The 17,784-nt window shown below is 38.5% G+C and overlaps 1 protein-coding gene across 1 annotated transcript in view; it reads right to left on the reverse strand.

Annotated features, from left to right (window-relative positions):
- LOC132142784 (ubiquitin carboxyl-terminal hydrolase 34-like) overlaps nucleotides 1-17,784 on the reverse strand; it is a 46,412-nt gene that overhangs the window by 4,804 nt on the left and 23,824 nt on the right. The window contains exons 30-70 of the mRNA XM_059552902.1: nucleotides 16,916-17,038; nucleotides 16,744-16,827; nucleotides 16,461-16,547; nucleotides 16,170-16,370; nucleotides 16,009-16,091; nucleotides 15,871-15,911; nucleotides 15,647-15,771; nucleotides 15,126-15,278; nucleotides 13,936-14,096; nucleotides 13,422-13,726; nucleotides 12,586-12,749; nucleotides 11,960-12,025; nucleotides 11,743-11,889; nucleotides 11,598-11,654; nucleotides 11,431-11,508; nucleotides 10,653-10,747; nucleotides 10,401-10,573; nucleotides 10,167-10,317; nucleotides 9,998-10,076; nucleotides 9,821-9,874; nucleotides 8,844-8,939; nucleotides 8,698-8,762; nucleotides 8,415-8,490; nucleotides 8,239-8,286; nucleotides 8,038-8,103; nucleotides 7,757-7,837; nucleotides 7,456-7,541; nucleotides 7,167-7,335; nucleotides 6,706-6,780; nucleotides 6,470-6,621; nucleotides 6,173-6,326; nucleotides 5,500-5,544; nucleotides 5,314-5,418; nucleotides 5,047-5,194; nucleotides 3,901-4,205; nucleotides 3,494-3,823; nucleotides 2,525-2,682; nucleotides 2,362-2,440; nucleotides 2,154-2,280; nucleotides 214-321; nucleotides 22-126 (exon numbers count right to left, since the gene is read on the reverse strand). Coding sequence (XP_059408885.1) covers nucleotides 22-126; nucleotides 214-321; nucleotides 2,154-2,280; nucleotides 2,362-2,440; nucleotides 2,525-2,682; nucleotides 3,494-3,823; nucleotides 3,901-4,205; nucleotides 5,047-5,194; nucleotides 5,314-5,418; nucleotides 5,500-5,544; nucleotides 6,173-6,326; nucleotides 6,470-6,621; nucleotides 6,706-6,780; nucleotides 7,167-7,335; nucleotides 7,456-7,541; nucleotides 7,757-7,837; nucleotides 8,038-8,103; nucleotides 8,239-8,286; nucleotides 8,415-8,490; nucleotides 8,698-8,762; nucleotides 8,844-8,939; nucleotides 9,821-9,874; nucleotides 9,998-10,076; nucleotides 10,167-10,317; nucleotides 10,401-10,573; nucleotides 10,653-10,747; nucleotides 11,431-11,508; nucleotides 11,598-11,654; nucleotides 11,743-11,889; nucleotides 11,960-12,025; nucleotides 12,586-12,749; nucleotides 13,422-13,726; nucleotides 13,936-14,096; nucleotides 15,126-15,278; nucleotides 15,647-15,771; nucleotides 15,871-15,911; nucleotides 16,009-16,091; nucleotides 16,170-16,370; nucleotides 16,461-16,547; nucleotides 16,744-16,827; nucleotides 16,916-17,038 — 5,005 coding nt within the window. The remainder of the gene's footprint in view (nucleotides 1-21; nucleotides 127-213; nucleotides 322-2,153; nucleotides 2,281-2,361; nucleotides 2,441-2,524; nucleotides 2,683-3,493; nucleotides 3,824-3,900; nucleotides 4,206-5,046; nucleotides 5,195-5,313; nucleotides 5,419-5,499; nucleotides 5,545-6,172; nucleotides 6,327-6,469; nucleotides 6,622-6,705; nucleotides 6,781-7,166; nucleotides 7,336-7,455; nucleotides 7,542-7,756; nucleotides 7,838-8,037; nucleotides 8,104-8,238; nucleotides 8,287-8,414; nucleotides 8,491-8,697; nucleotides 8,763-8,843; nucleotides 8,940-9,820; nucleotides 9,875-9,997; nucleotides 10,077-10,166; nucleotides 10,318-10,400; nucleotides 10,574-10,652; nucleotides 10,748-11,430; nucleotides 11,509-11,597; nucleotides 11,655-11,742; nucleotides 11,890-11,959; nucleotides 12,026-12,585; nucleotides 12,750-13,421; nucleotides 13,727-13,935; nucleotides 14,097-15,125; nucleotides 15,279-15,646; nucleotides 15,772-15,870; nucleotides 15,912-16,008; nucleotides 16,092-16,169; nucleotides 16,371-16,460; nucleotides 16,548-16,743; nucleotides 16,828-16,915; nucleotides 17,039-17,784) is intronic.

Raw genomic sequence — 17,784 nt, forward strand, 5'->3', positions numbered from 1 at the left:
GAAGGTTTCGGCGGGACTCACTGGGGATGTTGCTGTGGTGGTAGGTGCAGTGGTTGTGCTGCAGGAAGGGCACGAGCGTGTGCAGAAAGTCATGAGGACTCAAGAGCACCAGCTCCTTCAGAACATCTGAGAATGGTGAACATGAACATTCAGATCACGTTCATCTGCTGCTTCGGTTTATCTGAAATCTGGTTTGTGGATGTGGAGACTCACCCAGACAGGCGTTACGTAGCTCCGGAGGGCTGTAAGAGTTCAGCAGCGTCAGCAGCTTATGAGCGAAATCAATCCTCTCCTGCCACTGGATCAACGCCTGCTTCACATCTACAGACACACACACGAGCAGTGATTGAGATTACAGCCCATGTACAAGTGCATTATGTGTACTTTTTGCATTGCATAAGGTGCATTATGGGTAATAAGGTACTTGATATTTTATCCTTTAGGAGTGTTATAGGTAATAAGGACTTTTGTAACGAACATTAAGGTGTAATATGGGTAACGAATAATTTAATACTGCAGATTAAGCTGTATTAGTGTCAACGAGTAGTTTTGCATGTCTTGTAATGGAGCATTATGGGTAATGAAGTACTTCCGCATTGCATGCTGAATTTCTTGATACTGTTGTGTTGCACATATTGCATGAGATGCATTGTTGGTACTTTAGTATTAATTTTATAGGTGCAATATGGGTAAGGAGTAGTTTTTGTACTGCACGTTACGGTGCATTATGGGTACTGAGTAGTTTTTGTACTGCACGTTACGGTGCATTATGGGTACTGAGTAGTTTTTGTACTGCACGTTAAGGTGCATTATGGGTACTGAGTAGTTTTTGTACTGCACGTTACGGTGCATTATGGGTACCGAGTAGTTTTTGTACTGCACGTTATGGTGCATTATGGGTACCGAGTAGTTTTTGTACTGCGCGTTAAGGTGCATTATGGGTACTGAGTAGTTTTTGTACTGCACGTTAAGGTGCATTATGGGTACTGAGTAGTTTTTGTACTGCACGTTAAGGTGCATTATGGGTACTGAGTAGTTTTTGTACTGCACGTTACGGTGCATTATGGGTACTGAGTAGTTTTTGTACTGCACGTTACGGTGCATTATGGGTACCGAGTAGTTTTTGTACTGCACGTTACGGTGCATTATGGGTACTGAGTAGTTTTTGTACTGCACGTTACGGTGCATTATGGGTACTGAGTAGTTTTTGTACTGCACGTTAAGGTGCATTATGGGTACTGAGTATTTTTTGTACTGCACGTTACGGTGCATTATGGGTACTGAGTAGTTTTTGTACTGCTTGTTACGGTACATTATGGGTACTGAGTAGTTTTTGTACTGCACGTTACGGTGCAATATGGGTAAGTAGTAGTTTTTGTACTGCACGTTACGGTGCATTATGGGTACTGAGTAGTTTTTGTACTGCACGTTACGGTGCATTATGGGTACCGAGTAGTTTTTGTACTGCACGTTATGGTGCATTATGGGTACTGAGTAGTTTTTGTACTGCACGTTACGGTGCATTATGGGTACCGAGTAGTTTTTGTACTGCAAGTTAAGGTGCATTATGGGTACTGAGTAGTTTTTGTACTGCACGTTACGGTGCATTATGGTTACTGAGTAGTTTTTGTATTGCACGTTAAGGTGCATTATGGGTACTGAGTAGTTTTTGTACTGCACGTTACGGTGCATTATGGGTACCGAGTAGTTTTTGTACTGCAAGTTAAGGTGCATTATGGGTACTGAGTAGTTTTTGTACTGCACGTTAAGGTGCATTATGGGTATTGAGTAGTTTTTGTACTGCATGTTACAGTGCATTATGGGTAATAATGTGTAGTTTTGTAATGCACGTTAAGGTGCATAATGGGTAATGAATGGTTTTTAATGCGCATTAAGGTGCATTATGGGTAATGGAGTACTTTTGAATTGTATGACAATGCACATTATGATAACAGTAGTTTTGCACTTTACACTTGTGTTACACTGGTGTTTTAGTGGCATGGCATAAGGTGCATTATGGGTAATGAGTACTTGCACTGCATGTGAATGTGTATTATGAATAAATGAGTAGTTTTGTATTGCAAGTTAAGGTGGATTGTGTGTAATCATAAACTCTAGGTGAAATGTGTGGTGTATTGTGGGTAACGTAGTACCTTTGCGCTGTAAGTAGGGTCGCGTTGCCTTTAAAACAGACAGGAAGATGGACAGCAGCTCCACTAGATCTCCGGTCACATGACACGCAGTAGCCTCATGGTACATCATGTGCAGGGTGTTGAAGGACTGCAGACACAGAGATATTTAATTCTACATAACAGTCCATTAAAATGTGAAGATGCATGAAAAGAGGGAGAATCTGGACACCTCAGTCATGAGGATGAGTCCTCTGTTGAACACCACCAGCAGTCTGTCCTCGTCGTTCTCCAGCAGTATACGGAAGGCACTGAGAGTACACACAGAGTTTAGTATCAATATAAATGGCTCCCTCCCTTTAAAATACAGGTCAGATTTTAAGGAGTGCGTGTACCTGATGAGAGTGGTCCAGCAGGAGCGTCCGTCCAGACAGCGCAGGTAACAGCTGATGGTGGTCTTCTTGAACTGCTTTACATCCTCCAGCTCTTCCTCTCTCATATCAGACCTCTGAGCCACAAACAACTGCATCAAGTTAAACAACTCCTCCACCGCCTGCACAGAAAGAAAAAACATGCTGTTATTTGCTTGAATTGAGTTAACCTGAACAGCTGAAACTTAAATACAGACATCACATTCCTTCAGACAGAAACAAAAGGCACATTTTATGAAAACGGATTGAATCTCAACAAAATACTAACAAACAAAATGTTTACTGAAATGCTTAACTCTGAAAATGTTTTATTCTACATTTTATTAATATGAGATCGACAATCTTTGCAAACCTGTTATAAAAATTTGGGAATGTTGTTTAAATGCAGATTTTTTTTCTAGAATAAACATTTTAAACAACACACATATACACACACACATATCAAATAAATATATCAAATATAAAAAATATATAATATAATGGCTGAAGTGACAGTAAAGCCATTTATAGTGCAAAACATTTCTTTCAATAAATGCTGTTCTTTTGATTTTTCTATTCAAAGAATCCTGAAACATGCATTACAGTTTCTACAAAAATATTAAAGCAGCTCAACTCGCACTGATAGTCAGAAATGTTTATTGAGCCGCATATCAGAATGATTTCTGAAGCATCATGTGACACTGAAGACTGGAGTGATGATGCACTGGTTCACCAAAATAAATTACATTTTACAATATATTCAAACAGAAAATAGTTATTGTAAATTTTAATAAGATTTCACAATACTACTATTTTTATTGTATTTTCTATCAAATAAATGCAGCCTTGGTAAGTAAGTTACTGATAAACTATCATATAAATGAAAGAAAAATAGCTGTTTGGACATTTCTTGAAGTAACTTGTGAAGTGAAGGACAGTGGTTGCTGTGCTCACCCCTGGGTACTGGCTGGCGTGGGGTGTGAGGTTTTTGAAGGCCCACTGTATGTTCTGGTGGGACGCCAGCTGGCGGGTGAAGGCGGGGGACTGCTCGCAGCACATGCGCAGGATGGCGTAGTACGCCGGCAGCATCCCGCGGTTGAACAGCACCACCTCCTGATCGTCGTGGTCGGCCAGGATGTAGTTGAAGGCGATGTTTTTAGTGACGACAGGGTTTTGGACGATGAGGCGCACGTTCTCACTGCAGTCCATGCAGACATTATACCAGAAGGACAGAAGCGCCTGCTTGTTGTGATTCGTGGCGATGGCTGGCTCTGATAACTTGGGCTGTGAGATCGAGAGAGAGACGCATGATTATGCATCATATGAGCACCTAGAAATGCTTTCATCTGCACATGAAGTACCTGGAAGAGGTTCCAGAGGTCCATGAAGTAGCTGGAGAACATGAGCTTCTCGGTTTTGGAGATGAGGCAGTAGGTCATGAAGCTGAAGTACTGCACCAGTTTGGTGGTCCCGTGCACCGGCACATCCACGTAGAGCTTGGCCCGGCCCAGCAGGCCCAGCAGCAGGTTGTAGACCTGGTGGAGAACCACGGTGGTGTCAGGACTCAGCGGGAGGTCCCGTGTGGGGATGTGAAGGGAGCGCGTGGAGCGGAACATCTGACGAAACGAATTGCTCGGGATGAGAGACACCAGCAGATACGCCGCCGCTGAGAGAGAGAGAGAGATTTATTACATACGTCACAAAATAATGCACAATCTGACATTTTACCAGGCAAATATTAATAAGATTAGCTATTCATGTTGTAGATGTTTGTTTGGACACACAAATGTTAATGACAATGACAATTATATTTTTAAGCATGTGGATAGTTCTTGATGCTATTATCATGTGTGTATTCATAAATACACTACAGTTAAAAAATTTAGGACAGCATTATTATCATAAAGTAAAACCATAAATAAAAAACATTTTAGTTATATAAAATACAAAAAACAACTTCCAAAGTTTCAGTCCTCGCTTTCATTTAGTTTTATTCAAAATGCTACATTAACTAAAACTAATAAATGAAACTTAATTCAAAAATAAACTGACATTTAAAAGAAACTAATACAAATATCAATACACAATAAAACTACAAAGTTTAAAACTAAAATAATAAAAAAATATATTTTTTAAATCTAACTTAATATATAAACGGAGTATAATATCAATAATTGTAAAATAACACTAGTTTGGGGTAAGATTTTTTATGAAAGAACTCTCTTTCCCTCACCAAGGATGCATTTATTTGATCAAAAATAGTAAAAACAGTAATTTTGTGAAATCTTGCTACAATTTAAAAAAGCTGTTTCCCTATTTAAATATATTGTCAAATGTAATTTATTCCTGTGATCAAAGCTGAATTTTCAGCATCAGTGTCACGATCCTTCAGAAATCATTCTTAAATGCTGATTTGCTGCTCAAGAAACATTTCTGATTATTATACGTGTTGAAAACGGTTCATATTTTCGATCAATTTAATGCATGTGTGTGTGCAGATTTCTTACATGTTCGGACTCGTGGGTAGTTGTGCGCCAGCAGAAACCTCTCCACCCAGTTCTCCATGTTCTGCAGGACCCAGCTGTGAGCCAGCTTATTACGCGGAGTCTGAACGGCCAACCAGTCCAAACACTGAGACGGGTTATACTCGATCACCTGACAGACAGAGAAGAACATCCACGTATGAAGCTCTCCAAACATCACATGTAAAGCAACATGTCAGTGAAGAAGTGAGGAAGTGTAAGAGTGATGGGACAGTCCGTGGGCCGATGTACCTCCCAGATCCTCTGCAGGATGTAGGACGCAAACGAAGGCATTCCTGGAGGACCTGCAGCAAACTCCATCAGCATCGTCAGCAGCTTGAAGAACGGATTTGCCGCCTGTTAGACATGCACAAAATGTTAGTGAGTGTGTGGAACAATCAAATAATGAATCAATATTAGGAAAAGAGTTGTTCTTACCTCTGGAGTCAGTTTAGCGATGGAGGTGAACAGCATTGACACGATCTATACCAACACAAGAACACAAACCATCAGAAGTTATGTTATAGTTTGATATTATAGAACTATTTCTAGGACAAAGACTGACGCAAGAACTAAGATTCACAACTGTTAAAAAGTAGTTTTTCTTTTAGGAAATTCAGCAAGGATGCATTAAATTGACTGAAAGTGATAGTTAAGACATTTATAAATGTTACAAAATTCTCTCTCTATTTCAAATAAATGCTTTCTATTAATCAAAAATCCTTCAAATCTAAAGCAGCACATATTGATGATCAGAAACGTTTTTTTGAGCAGCAAATCAGCTTTAAATCACAGAAATAAATTACATTTTAAAACATATTCAAATAGAAAACAGTTTCTTTAACTGGAATAATATTTCACAATATTACAGTTTTTAGTGCATTCTTTAATATCGGATAAATGCAGCCTTGCTGAGCAGAAGAGACTTCTTTCAAAAACAATGCTTGAATGTGATTCTTGTCAAATAAAAGAATAATAATAATAATAATAATAATGCATATGCTAAATGTTTTTTGTTCCAAATGTGCAAAAGAGATTTGAAGTAGGGTTTATGTGATCATCAGTTTAGTATAGAAACACTGGGGGTCTGGGGTATGTCTGCACAGCTTACGTGTTCAGCCAGACGGTTGTTGTATCTGCAGAGGCTGAATATGAGGTTGCAGGTCTGTCTGATGTTGATGCTGTCTCTGATGTGCTGGAACAGGAAGGGGAAACCTTTTCCTCCGGTCAGCGCGGCCATGTCACTCTGAGACAGAGTCAAGTGTCTGCAGACAGACGGAGACAATCAGATTGTACCAAAACAAAGCCAATTTCACTTTCTTTAAAGGAGTTTTGGGATGAAATATGATCCAGTTGAGGTGAAATATGACATGTTTGTTGATATTTAACCGAATGCTTCAGTGTGTACCTCTCAGATCTGGACTGCTCCACCAGCAGAGCTATGAGAGCGATCATCTTCTCCAGAGCGGCAGGACGGTACTTCTCCTCCGCCAGTGACAGGATGTCCTCCTCTTCATCCTCCTCACCCTCCTCCTCCTCTGATAACACCTCCACCTGAGGCTGAGACAGAGAGATGGACGTTATGATCTGAGATCAGGGAAAGCCTGAATCAGAGAAGATCAAGCCTGATGAGACAGCACTCACATTTTCAGGTCCTTTAGTGCCTATGTAGAAATGCACCATTATAGAAATGGCTTGCAAAGACAAGAGGAACTGACTCTGTGAAGACAAAAAGAAAATTACAAATATACTTAAAAAATGGTCCAATTTTTTTTGTAAATAAATAAATATGAATAAAATAAAGTAAATAAATAAGCAAAGTGAATAAATTCATTAAATAATTAAAATTAACTAACGTAAATAGATAAAATAAATAAATATAAATAAAGTAAAAGAAATAAGTAAATAAATACAGAAATTAAATAGATAAATACAAAGTGAAAAAAGTAAAACAAGTAGGTAAAAATAAATAAATAAAATAAAGTTAAACAAATAAGTAAATAAATACAGAAATTAAATAGATGAATAAATACATAAAGTAAAAAAGTACAAAAATAACTTGGTAAAAATAAATAAATAAATAAAGGCGAGTAAGAAGATGTTACCTCTTCTTCTCCCATTTTGGCAAACTCATAGAGGAAGGCAAAGTATTCGGTCAGATGTTTGCTGTGCGGCTTCACGCCGTGCTCCATGATAGACAGCAGTGTTTTGACGAACCGCGTCACACACGAGCGGCTGCCGATGTCCTCCACCGGCCCGTCCATATCATCAGAGCTGCAGACAGAGCAGAAGAAGAAGAAAGTTTATAAAACAATTCCCCATAAAACAATTGAAGACATGAGGAAAGGATGTTATTCAGCTCCAGAGGAAGACAAAAAGGGACGCATCACACACCCGTCCTCCATGCCCGGCTGCAGGTACAGGTGAGCGTGGACCGGTCTGAGGCGCTGGATCACGTGAATACACAACCTCTGAAACATCTGAAACGTCACATTATGAGTACCACATGTTAATTTAACCAAGCTTGCCGAAATAAAATAATTGTTTCTTTCTTCTTTTAACACCCAATTTTTTTTCTTTTAGGGGAAGGGTGTGGGTTTCTCGGTTAACAATTATGATACAAAATAAGAATGATTGTTATTATCATCTTTATTTAAAAATGACATTTAAATAAAGTTGTTTATGTAACACTCACCTGACGTACAATCTGATTGGGACACTTGATGAGAATCTGCATTGGCCACCAGTTATCATCTGCCATCTGATCCAAAAACCACTGTGCGCGCACACACACACACACACACACACACACACACAGAGATAGGACACATTAATGACACACACACACACACACAGCACTACCCAATAACAAGGCTGATCTTATCAACTCACTCCATTCATTTTGCTCAAGTGATTTTCCAGAGCAGAAGATGCTATGAAACAATGAGCTATAAAGTGTGTGTGTGTGTGTGTTACCTCGCAGGCAGCTTGGCTATTGTTAAACTGTTTGGTCAAGAGTTCGATCCACTGCAGCATCGTGGGCTGAGAGAGAAAGTAAAAACGTTAAATTGATTTACAAAAATAGGAGAAAAGAAACAACAGCTATTAAACACATCAGAAAATGGCATCAGGCCTGCCCTGTAAGTTACAACCCAAGAGAAGTAAAGTCCATCTCACCTTCTCTTTGGAGTGGATGAATGTCTCCAGAACAAACGATGTGCTGAGCTGTGAGAGAACGAGAGGAGAATGACTCAAATGTTGAAACTGGCTATTTCCCCCCGGACAATAACTGATGATGATCATGATGAAGATGAAGGCTGCTCTGATAATGCTGTTCGTGTGGTCAGACTCACCTTCGCCGTCATGAGCGACACGGATTTAGGATCGGGTAAAGTGCTGGGGATACTGCTGCACAGCTGCCACATAAAACTACAGCGAGACGACAAGAGAACAGAATATAAGAGGACAGCGAATATAAACAGATTTTACAATTAAATCATATCTTAGATTAACAAAAGGAAAGAAAGAGAACGTCGCATATAGACGTTTAGACTTATTATATTAATCACCATACATGCATATAAACAGAAAAGTGTATCCATAGTTTTTTGAAATTGTTCTAGACTGTTCTCTTACCCAAAGTATGTGTGTTCGAAGATGTTCTTGTCCTGGAGAAACTGCATGTTGTCGTGCCAGATCCACTGTGAGAGAGACAGAGAGAGATGAGCTGTGAGTGAAACGCTCAGGTGTGTGCAGTGAAGACGGACGGGTGAGGCCTGTACCTCCAGAAGGTCAGGAGAGATGTCAAAGGTCAAGTCCTTCTCGTTCTCTTCCTCCACCTCCACTCTCTTATAGAAGAGCATGTAGGCACTGTGGGTCTGAGAGACAGACACATCTCACATCACTGTCTACAGAGCATTTATGACCAGTTCAGATCCTGGAGCGAGACTAATTTAAATAAGAATAACCATTTTTACAATCATAATGAATATAGAAATAATAGCAATAACTATCTATTATGATTTATTACTATAATAATTATAATTAATATAAAAACAATGTAAAATGAATATTTTACAAAGTATTACTGTTAATACAATTCTTATAATTAACATATAAAGCAACATTAAATAATAATAATAATAACATGACTATTACGATAATTATCATTTAAAAATATATATAACAAAAGAAACATATAATATAAAAATTATACTATTATTATAAAACAATTAATCTGTAAAATAAAATTGTATTATAATTTTATATTACTTTAATAATTATAATATTTTATCATCATTTTATTATAATACATTTAATGTAAAATATATAAAATAATATTTTACAATGATAATAATCATCATTAATGCACATTTATAATAATCTATTTAATTTTTAATTAATATGTATAATATTAATATATAAAAAAGTATTACTGTTAACACAATTCTTTTAATTAATATATAAAATAAAACAAAATAATAATAACAACAACAACAAATTATTAACAAACAATTACTACTATAATTATAATATGCATCATAAAAAGTTACTATTACTATAACACATGCAATTAATATGTAAAATAAAGTTAAATAATTATGACTCTAATAAATATATTTTATTAAAATACAAATAAAATATATAAATATACATAAATATATAAAAGAAATACAGTACAAACATATGTATTACTATTACTATAATAATTAAAATGAATATTATTCTTATTTGTTGATGTTACTATCACAAAACCAACCTTCTCAAAGGAGAAATCCATGAACTTATCTGTGACCGAGTCATATGTTTTTGTCTGAAATGAGACACGAGCATTTCTGAATTAAAACAACATTAACTAGACTATTATTTCTATTAGTTTATCCCAAAAATATACTGGATGACTTGATCTGATGGGAAAAGCATCAAAAAAACATACGGTCATCTCTCCACCAAAACATTCGGAGGCCAGCTGAGCCGAATCAAACGGCTTCACCTCGGCGTCGTTAAACAGGTACCTGCAACAGGAAATGGCATCATCACAAACACACATGTTGCTCAGCTCTCTGAAATGATTCAGTAGCTGTGAATGCAGAGTGAATCTTCACCACTTGTTATTGCGGTAAGCGTGTGGGTTGACGATGTCCCTGATGAAGCTGTAATAATGGCCGCCGTCCGCTGTGCCCGTGTGCACCGTCACCCCGATGAGGTCATACTCGTAACTCTCCACCGCCTTAGCATCACTGTCATCACAGAAACCTGCAAATGACATCATGATCAGCCGACTGCGGGAGACAAACACAATTTAAAAAGGCAGTGTTTCAGCAGAACAATCGCTTTACCTTCCTTCCTGTCTCCTTTGGCCATGAGGAAGTCCTCAGTGTACGGCGTCATGTCGAGCCGCAGCGGGAAAGAAAAGTGCGTGTTTACTTTTTCCTTCATCATGGTCACCATGTTGAACGTGTAGCGCATGGTGTTAAAGCTCAAGATCTGCGGGAGCTTCTTAAAACAAGCCCTGAGAGACAAAGAGAGCTGTCAAAAAAATATCCAGGGGTCTCCACAGAAAGATTGCAGCTCTCAGAGGAAGACTGTACCGTTTTTCAGCACGGACTTTCTTCCCACACTGAGAGCAGGTGTACATGTTATCACCCTCCAGAGTGTCCTTGATGGTCACCTCGTCCAGAGACTCCTGCAGCACAGAGACCGAGACACCCATCATGTATTTATATTCCTTTTAGGGCTGGATAAACAGTATTTGGTTTATATAATAAAAATATGTTTTATGATTAAGGCATTTTATGATATAATAGTTTGATCACATTCAACATGTGTAATTCAATCTCACATTACATTATGAGTGCAATATGTAAAAAACAAATAGTCTTAAGCAGTATTTCATTGTTTTATACTTATTTTGGCCTCATCAAGCTCGGTCATGAGAAAAAAATGTTACCGATCTTTTTTTCTTTCTTTTTGGCAGACAAAATGTTTCTCTTGGCACAAAGTACAAAAAAAAACTGACTGTAAATAATGTGGCTATTATTAGCCATTCTTCCACTGACCCACCCAAAACATGTTGATTGTAGTACTGTTTTTTCTATTATGAATTACTAATATATAATTTTTTCCGATTACAATGCGTGATTTATAACAAGACATAAAAATAGAGCAACGCTGCAAGAAGTTACTTAGTAAACAATTCAAATATACCAAATGTACGGTTGAAGCGATATAGCGCTTTAGCATTAGTAACTACAGATAGCTATCAGTACTATGGAAAGCTACCATCACATTATATTCTAAAAAACATCCATTGAAAACCCATGCACCCCTCTCAATCCTGTGATGAGTGTGAAAACGAGAAACACTCACATAGATGTTCTTCATATCAGCCACCTGACATCTGACGGTGTAAAACTCCTCAGCCGTCTGACTCACGTGATCACAGTCCTACACACACACACGGATATCCAATGAAACGCTCATCCACGACCGGTCTCTTTCAGAAAAGACACATTCACACAAGAGCTCAATCTTACCAGTGAAACCACATTGTTGGTGATGACGCCTCCAAACAGCGTTTTCACAGTGTTTTTCTGCAAGCAAACAACAAGCACACAAGCATTACAGGTGTGTGACCGTTTCCCTAAACTCCCTCAAAGCACACAGAGACGGATGTGGTACCAGGTCCTGAGACATCTCCTCTATCTTGGTGATGAGGTCAGTGAAGAACTCGGTCATGTCTTTCTGCTCTCCTGTGTTCAGAGGCTGTTTGTCCATCGTGTAGGTCTTACAGAAGGGACGAGGGTTATACGCCTTCCTCTCGCTCTCCTGCACATCACAGAAACATTAAAATCACATCTGCAGTCATGAGATTACATCATGAGATAAAGTCACATACCATTAGATAAGTGAACATCTTCTGTAACTCTAGCAACGTGGTCTTATGCTTAATGTCCTCTGAATACTGTAAATAAACACAGACACAAACACAAATGTTACTATAAAGCACACATCCAACAACATCCATTTGTGTTTTGTGTTTTATTAAACAAAAAGCCAGGAACGCAGGAATACACACTTCGGTTATTTGAACAGTGGTAAAATTAAAGTAATGCATGGCCTGTCATGTATTATCACATTTATGTCACGACAGTGAAATGATCCTTTTATTATTAAATATTAAAGTATTAAACTGATCAAAAGTAAAAGCATTTATAATGCTTCAAAAGATTTCTATTTAAAATAAATGCTCTTGCTTTGAACTTTCTATTCATCGCAAAATCCTGAAACGAATTGTCATAGTTTTACGCAAAATCTTACGTTACATCAACATTGATTATAATCAGAAATGCTTCTTAAGCATCTAATCAGCATATTAGATTGATTTCTGAAGAATCGTGTGTCACTGAAGACTGGAGGAGTGATGCTGGAAATTCAGCTTTGAGACCAGGAATAAATTACATTTTACAATACATTACAAATAGAAAACATCTGATCAGATCAGACTGTGCCTTATGAACTCACTTTAGCGGTAAAGACGGCCTGTCTGGCCTCTGGGATCATGTAGAGCTGCTGGATGGTGGAGGCCAGGTAACACGTGGCTCCCAGGTTAGTCAACCCCACGAAACGACACTCGGCTCTGACGTCATCGTGAGGCCAGTAATCCCATTTATACGGAGCATGAGACGCTAAAAACAAACAAACAAACAAACAAACAAACAAACCCCAAAGATCAAACCAAGGCACGTTTGTTTATTAATATAAACAAGAATACAAAGAATCAAAGTTATAAAACTGCTAAAAATTTAAATGGGAGGGAATATAAAATTTTTCAATAAAAAAAATTATCTCATGTCGACTTTGTGTTTTTTAATACTTGAGATCTAAAAATAGTGAAACCTCCTAAAATCTATTTATGAGGACACCCTTGATAATAAATCAATGTCTTCCTCTAAATAAGGTATAGGATTAAAAAAATCAATCAGTAACTCTTTACAATAACCATCTTTAGTTAATGCTTTTACTAACAATGAGCAATACGTTTGTTGCAGTATTTATGAATTGTTGTTAATTTTAGTTAATAAAAATACACCTGTTCCTTGTTAGTTCCTGTTAGCTCAGGTTTATTAAATAATATTAACAAATATAATATTACATCTGAAAGTTCTAATTAAAAAAAAGATTTAGTACATGTAATGATATTAACATTAAGAAGAATTTTGCATTGTTAGTTCATGTTAACGAACTAAGGTTAAGTAAGGAAGTTTATAGTAAAGTGTTACCAAAAATCGAATCAGCCTAATTTAAAGACAACACAAGTCAGAAATGTTCACAGAAAAACTCATGGATGTGGTGCTCACTCTGCATGTGCTGGGACATGACCCAGTTGTGCAGCAGTCTGTAGTTCTCCACTGAACCCTTCACCACCTCCACCAGCAGGTCGTAGGCTGCGGCGCGGGCCGCGGGACTCTTGCATTTGGGCTGCTGTCGGTCCTTCAGGCTGGGCAGCAGGAACAGCAGGTCATACGTGTCCCTGAGGAACTCCTGACCCTCCCGAGAAAACTTAAAGGGAGGCTTGTGCTTCAGGACGCTGGTGGCCAGACGCAGGAGACCTGTCAGACCGTCGTCCTCGATCGCCCCGTCCTGCTGGTCCAAAATCTCACGACTGCAGGTGGAAAAACAACAGCATGCTCCGTATTTACAAAGATAAATGGTGCATTTTTGCTCACTTACTTTCTTAGTAGCATAATGTTACCAGTGATTTTTTATTAAAACTAAAAGAGTTTGTTTGCTTCTGGTTGCGCTCTCAAGGGCTAAGCTACAGCTTCAGAAGGAAACTGATGCTGTAATCCAAGCAAAAGGAGCGTGTTTGACCTGCGGATGCAGTCGGCGAGGTGTCGTGCCAGGGCGTCCAGGTCCAGCAGGGTGGTCTGACTGGCGTCTTTTACGTGGATGTTGTCAATGAGTTTACAGAGCAGCCAGAAATACTCCTTACAGCCGGTGTGAAACATGGCCTCCTCCTCAAAATCCTCCAGCTGCACCGGCGAAACGCACACACATACACACATTTAAAGGAGTTGTGCATCACAAAAATCTAATGGGCAAATAACACTGAGTTGTAATTGTTTACTACAACTCAATCTATGAAAAAAAAATGTTCACTGAAATGAAGCGGAAATAGAAAATAAATAATAAATTATTATGAATTATACATATAATGAAATTAAATTTATATTTAAATTACACACATAAAAATTAGTAAGGCTGCCACCTAAAAGCCGACTAACATTTAAAATTTTATTAGTCACCGAAATAAATAAAAAATCCACAGGAAGTGGTGAGGTCACGCAGTCAGTGACGGACAGATCATTAACGGCTGGATTTTGTGGTAATGCATTACATCCAAACACATGCCTATCATTCATTGACCTCAAATATGGCTTATCAGCTGAAATATGTAAGAAGTAGCAACTTAACATGTCCGCTCAGCGCACATTTTTCTTGGTTAACATTAGACTATTCAAGTGTCTGAACAGTAGGGCACTCACAGCATGACAGATGGAGGCACCAGTGCGATTGCTTGCTCTTGAAATAGGCCTATTCCATTTTTGTCATGCAGATAGGAGTAATACATCTTTTTAATCTGTAAAGCCTCTACGTTTATTTGGATGCACTCACCATAACAAAATATTGTGCTTTTGTAAAATAATGAAAGCATCTACAGAGAGTGAAATGTGTGCTTTCAAAGAAAGACATTCAACTCTGAAAGAACAAATATTCTCAGATTATGTAACAATTATTTGACTAATGTTTCAAATGAATGACTACTAGTCAACCAGAAAAATCTTTAGTCAAGGGCAGCCCTAAAGTTTAGCAACAAAAATGTAAACTAAGATAAAATAAATGAAGTTAAAAAAAAATAATTCTTATTTAAATCTACTATTTAGAACTATTTAATAAAATGATATTGTATGATAATGACACACACACACACACACACAAATAGTATATAAATAATATTAAACTAACACAAGCACAAAGACATTGTCAGTGTTTGTACTTACTCTCAGGGGTTTAAGGGCTTGTGCGTCTGGCAGGAACTTGAGCAGTGTGGACGCAGCGAGCAGCAGGAAGGATCTATTGATGGATTCTCCTCCCTCCAGACCTGACAGAGACAGCTTATACAGGCCACTGCACGCCTCCTGACGCACCGCCGTCTGCAGATACAATACAACAATACAATAAAAAAACACAACCCAAAACTCAAACCGCAGAGCACGGTGACAGCAATGACAAGGTCCAATGCAATTCACTTTCGATAAACCGTCTGCCAAATGCATAAATGTAATTTTTGAAAAATAAATAAATGTCTTTAACAAAATATTTAACATGCATTCCCCAGAATATTCAACATCTTTACTTAAATATTTAGTTCAATGTAGGTTGGAGCTCGTTTTTTTTTATTATTGGTTTGAATAGCTATGGCTTGATTGGTTGATATAACCATTTCCCGCTCATTTAACCTCAATTTGATCAGTAGAATTAATTTCAGAGAAGGATAAAATCATGGCATTCTTTCGTGTACCTCAGGGATGAGCAGCGTCAGCTTCTTCAGCCAGTCGTGCAGATGTTCACTATCAGCCAGGCTGGACTTCACCAGAGAACAGCAGTGAGCCCAGCTCACCAGCAGCCACATGGAGTAATGAGTCACTGCGGGAACATTATCAATAAATATGAACTAAACATTTCCAATAATGGGAGAAAAGCCAAAACCCTCACATATATGTATATAACCAATGATGTGCTTACCCTCGTGTCTGGATCTGTGATCAGATTGAGCCTTTAAAACCCTGCAGGATAATCACAAAAAAACAGTAAGTAAATAAAAAGATTTATGAAAAGGAGTCCTCACGGAGTAAGGATCTTGTTTACGCGCATGTTATTCACCTGTGCGCCAGATTGTCGTATGTGTAGGCCACGTTGATGAGACGCTGGATGAGGTTGGTGCCTTGAACAAGACTTAGGAAAACCTGACAGAGAAGACAATGGCAAAAATGAAAAAAAGCAGGAATACACAGAGAAAAATCAATTCAGAAGCAGTTTCACACCTCTGTGAGACGAGGTATGTGCAGGCCCTTCCCATGATCCCCGGCGGCTTTGCGGGACTTCCCCGGCCACGCCCTCTTCCTCTGTGAGTCCGTGAGACCAGACCAGGCGAAAACATCGTGATAGGCCAAGTCCAGGTCGGCCGGATCCACCGCAAACTGACAAATGAGCTTGAGCAGACACGCGAGACAGTCCAGCAGCCACTAGACCGAGAGAAGAGAAGAAACATGATATCCACAGCTGCAGGACAGAAAATCCCCTGGACTTATTTAACTTCAAAGTCAAACACTCACCACAGTCCAGGATTCTTGCTCTTTCGGCTCTAAAATAGCAGAGTTAAAAATGTCCAACAGAAGCTGAAGACCTCCAGACGACACAAACTACAGGAGAGACACACGTGCAGTCTGTCATTCAGCTCGAATGCACACTACACAGAGCGCATGGACTGGAACACACGCATTAACAACTACAAATCACATAATAATTTGGCTAAAACCCACAGATTTGGTGTTTGCGGTAGTTCACAAGTCAGTGAACAACCGCACCAGATGGAAGTGTGAGAGGAAGCGTTTGTACCTTACAGCTCCAGGTGTTCTTGCTGTTCTCGATCTGTTCCTCACTGGAGTCGTCAGAGTCTGGATACAGATCACTGTAACTGCCCTGAAACACAAACACACACAGGTTTCAAGAGAAAGAGTGCATCTGCATGTGTGAAGAAGATCATCCGAGTGTGATTCTGGACGTGTACCGTAGACTCGCGGTGAATCCTGCGGTTGGGTTTGCCGAGGGCCTCTATGATTTCTAAAGCGTAGAGCAGCTTATGAGGGCTCTTGATCCTCAACAGATCCTTCCAGCACAAACCATCAGATCCCTAAAGTCACAATGAACACAAGTTTCATGCAGTGCATGGCATATATATACAGTTTTGTTCAAAATTATTCAACCCCCTAGAGACTGCAGTACTTTACAAATACAAGCTTTTCTGAAGATCCAGGATATAATAAAACTTGCATCTATAACAGTTCACTGGCATATTAAAAGTGATATTGTCAATATATAATGTAATATATTTGAGTTATAAGATTTTTTTATAATACTGCTAAGTCATAATTATTCAACCCCTATTCAACATTGCTGTTTTTAAATCACTTATTTGCATGGTGGGGAATAAAACAGTCTCAAAACACAATTAAGCCTTTAGAAACTCTATTAAAAACAGAATTAGCTTGAGCTCTTACACATACAGTTTGGCCCATGCATGTATTGAAGTTAAGTAGCAAAAATGTCAACAGAGATCTCACAAAAGCAAAAGAGAAGAAATATTTTATTACTTTAGAAAGGCTAAGGCTATATGATGATTTCCAAGACATTGAAAGTTCCTAGAGACACAGCTCTCAGCCTTATTCCTTAGCTTAAAGTGTGTTTTACCAGAAAATCTTTGAGGGTGTGGAAGAAAAAGCACAATATCATAAAATGTTTAATCAGAGCAACTGAGAAAAACCTGCAATGTACAGCCAAAGACTTGCAAGATGACCCGATGAAAGGAGGAAAACCATTTCAATGCAGTGTGTAAGAAGAACACTAGACAAGTATGGCCTTCATGTTGAGACATCTTGA

The sequence above is a fragment of the Carassius carassius genome, chromosome 6, assembly GCF_963082965.1.
Source record: "Carassius carassius chromosome 6, fCarCar2.1, whole genome shotgun sequence".
Classification (NCBI taxonomy): Eukaryota; Metazoa; Chordata; class Actinopteri; order Cypriniformes; family Cyprinidae; genus Carassius; species Carassius carassius.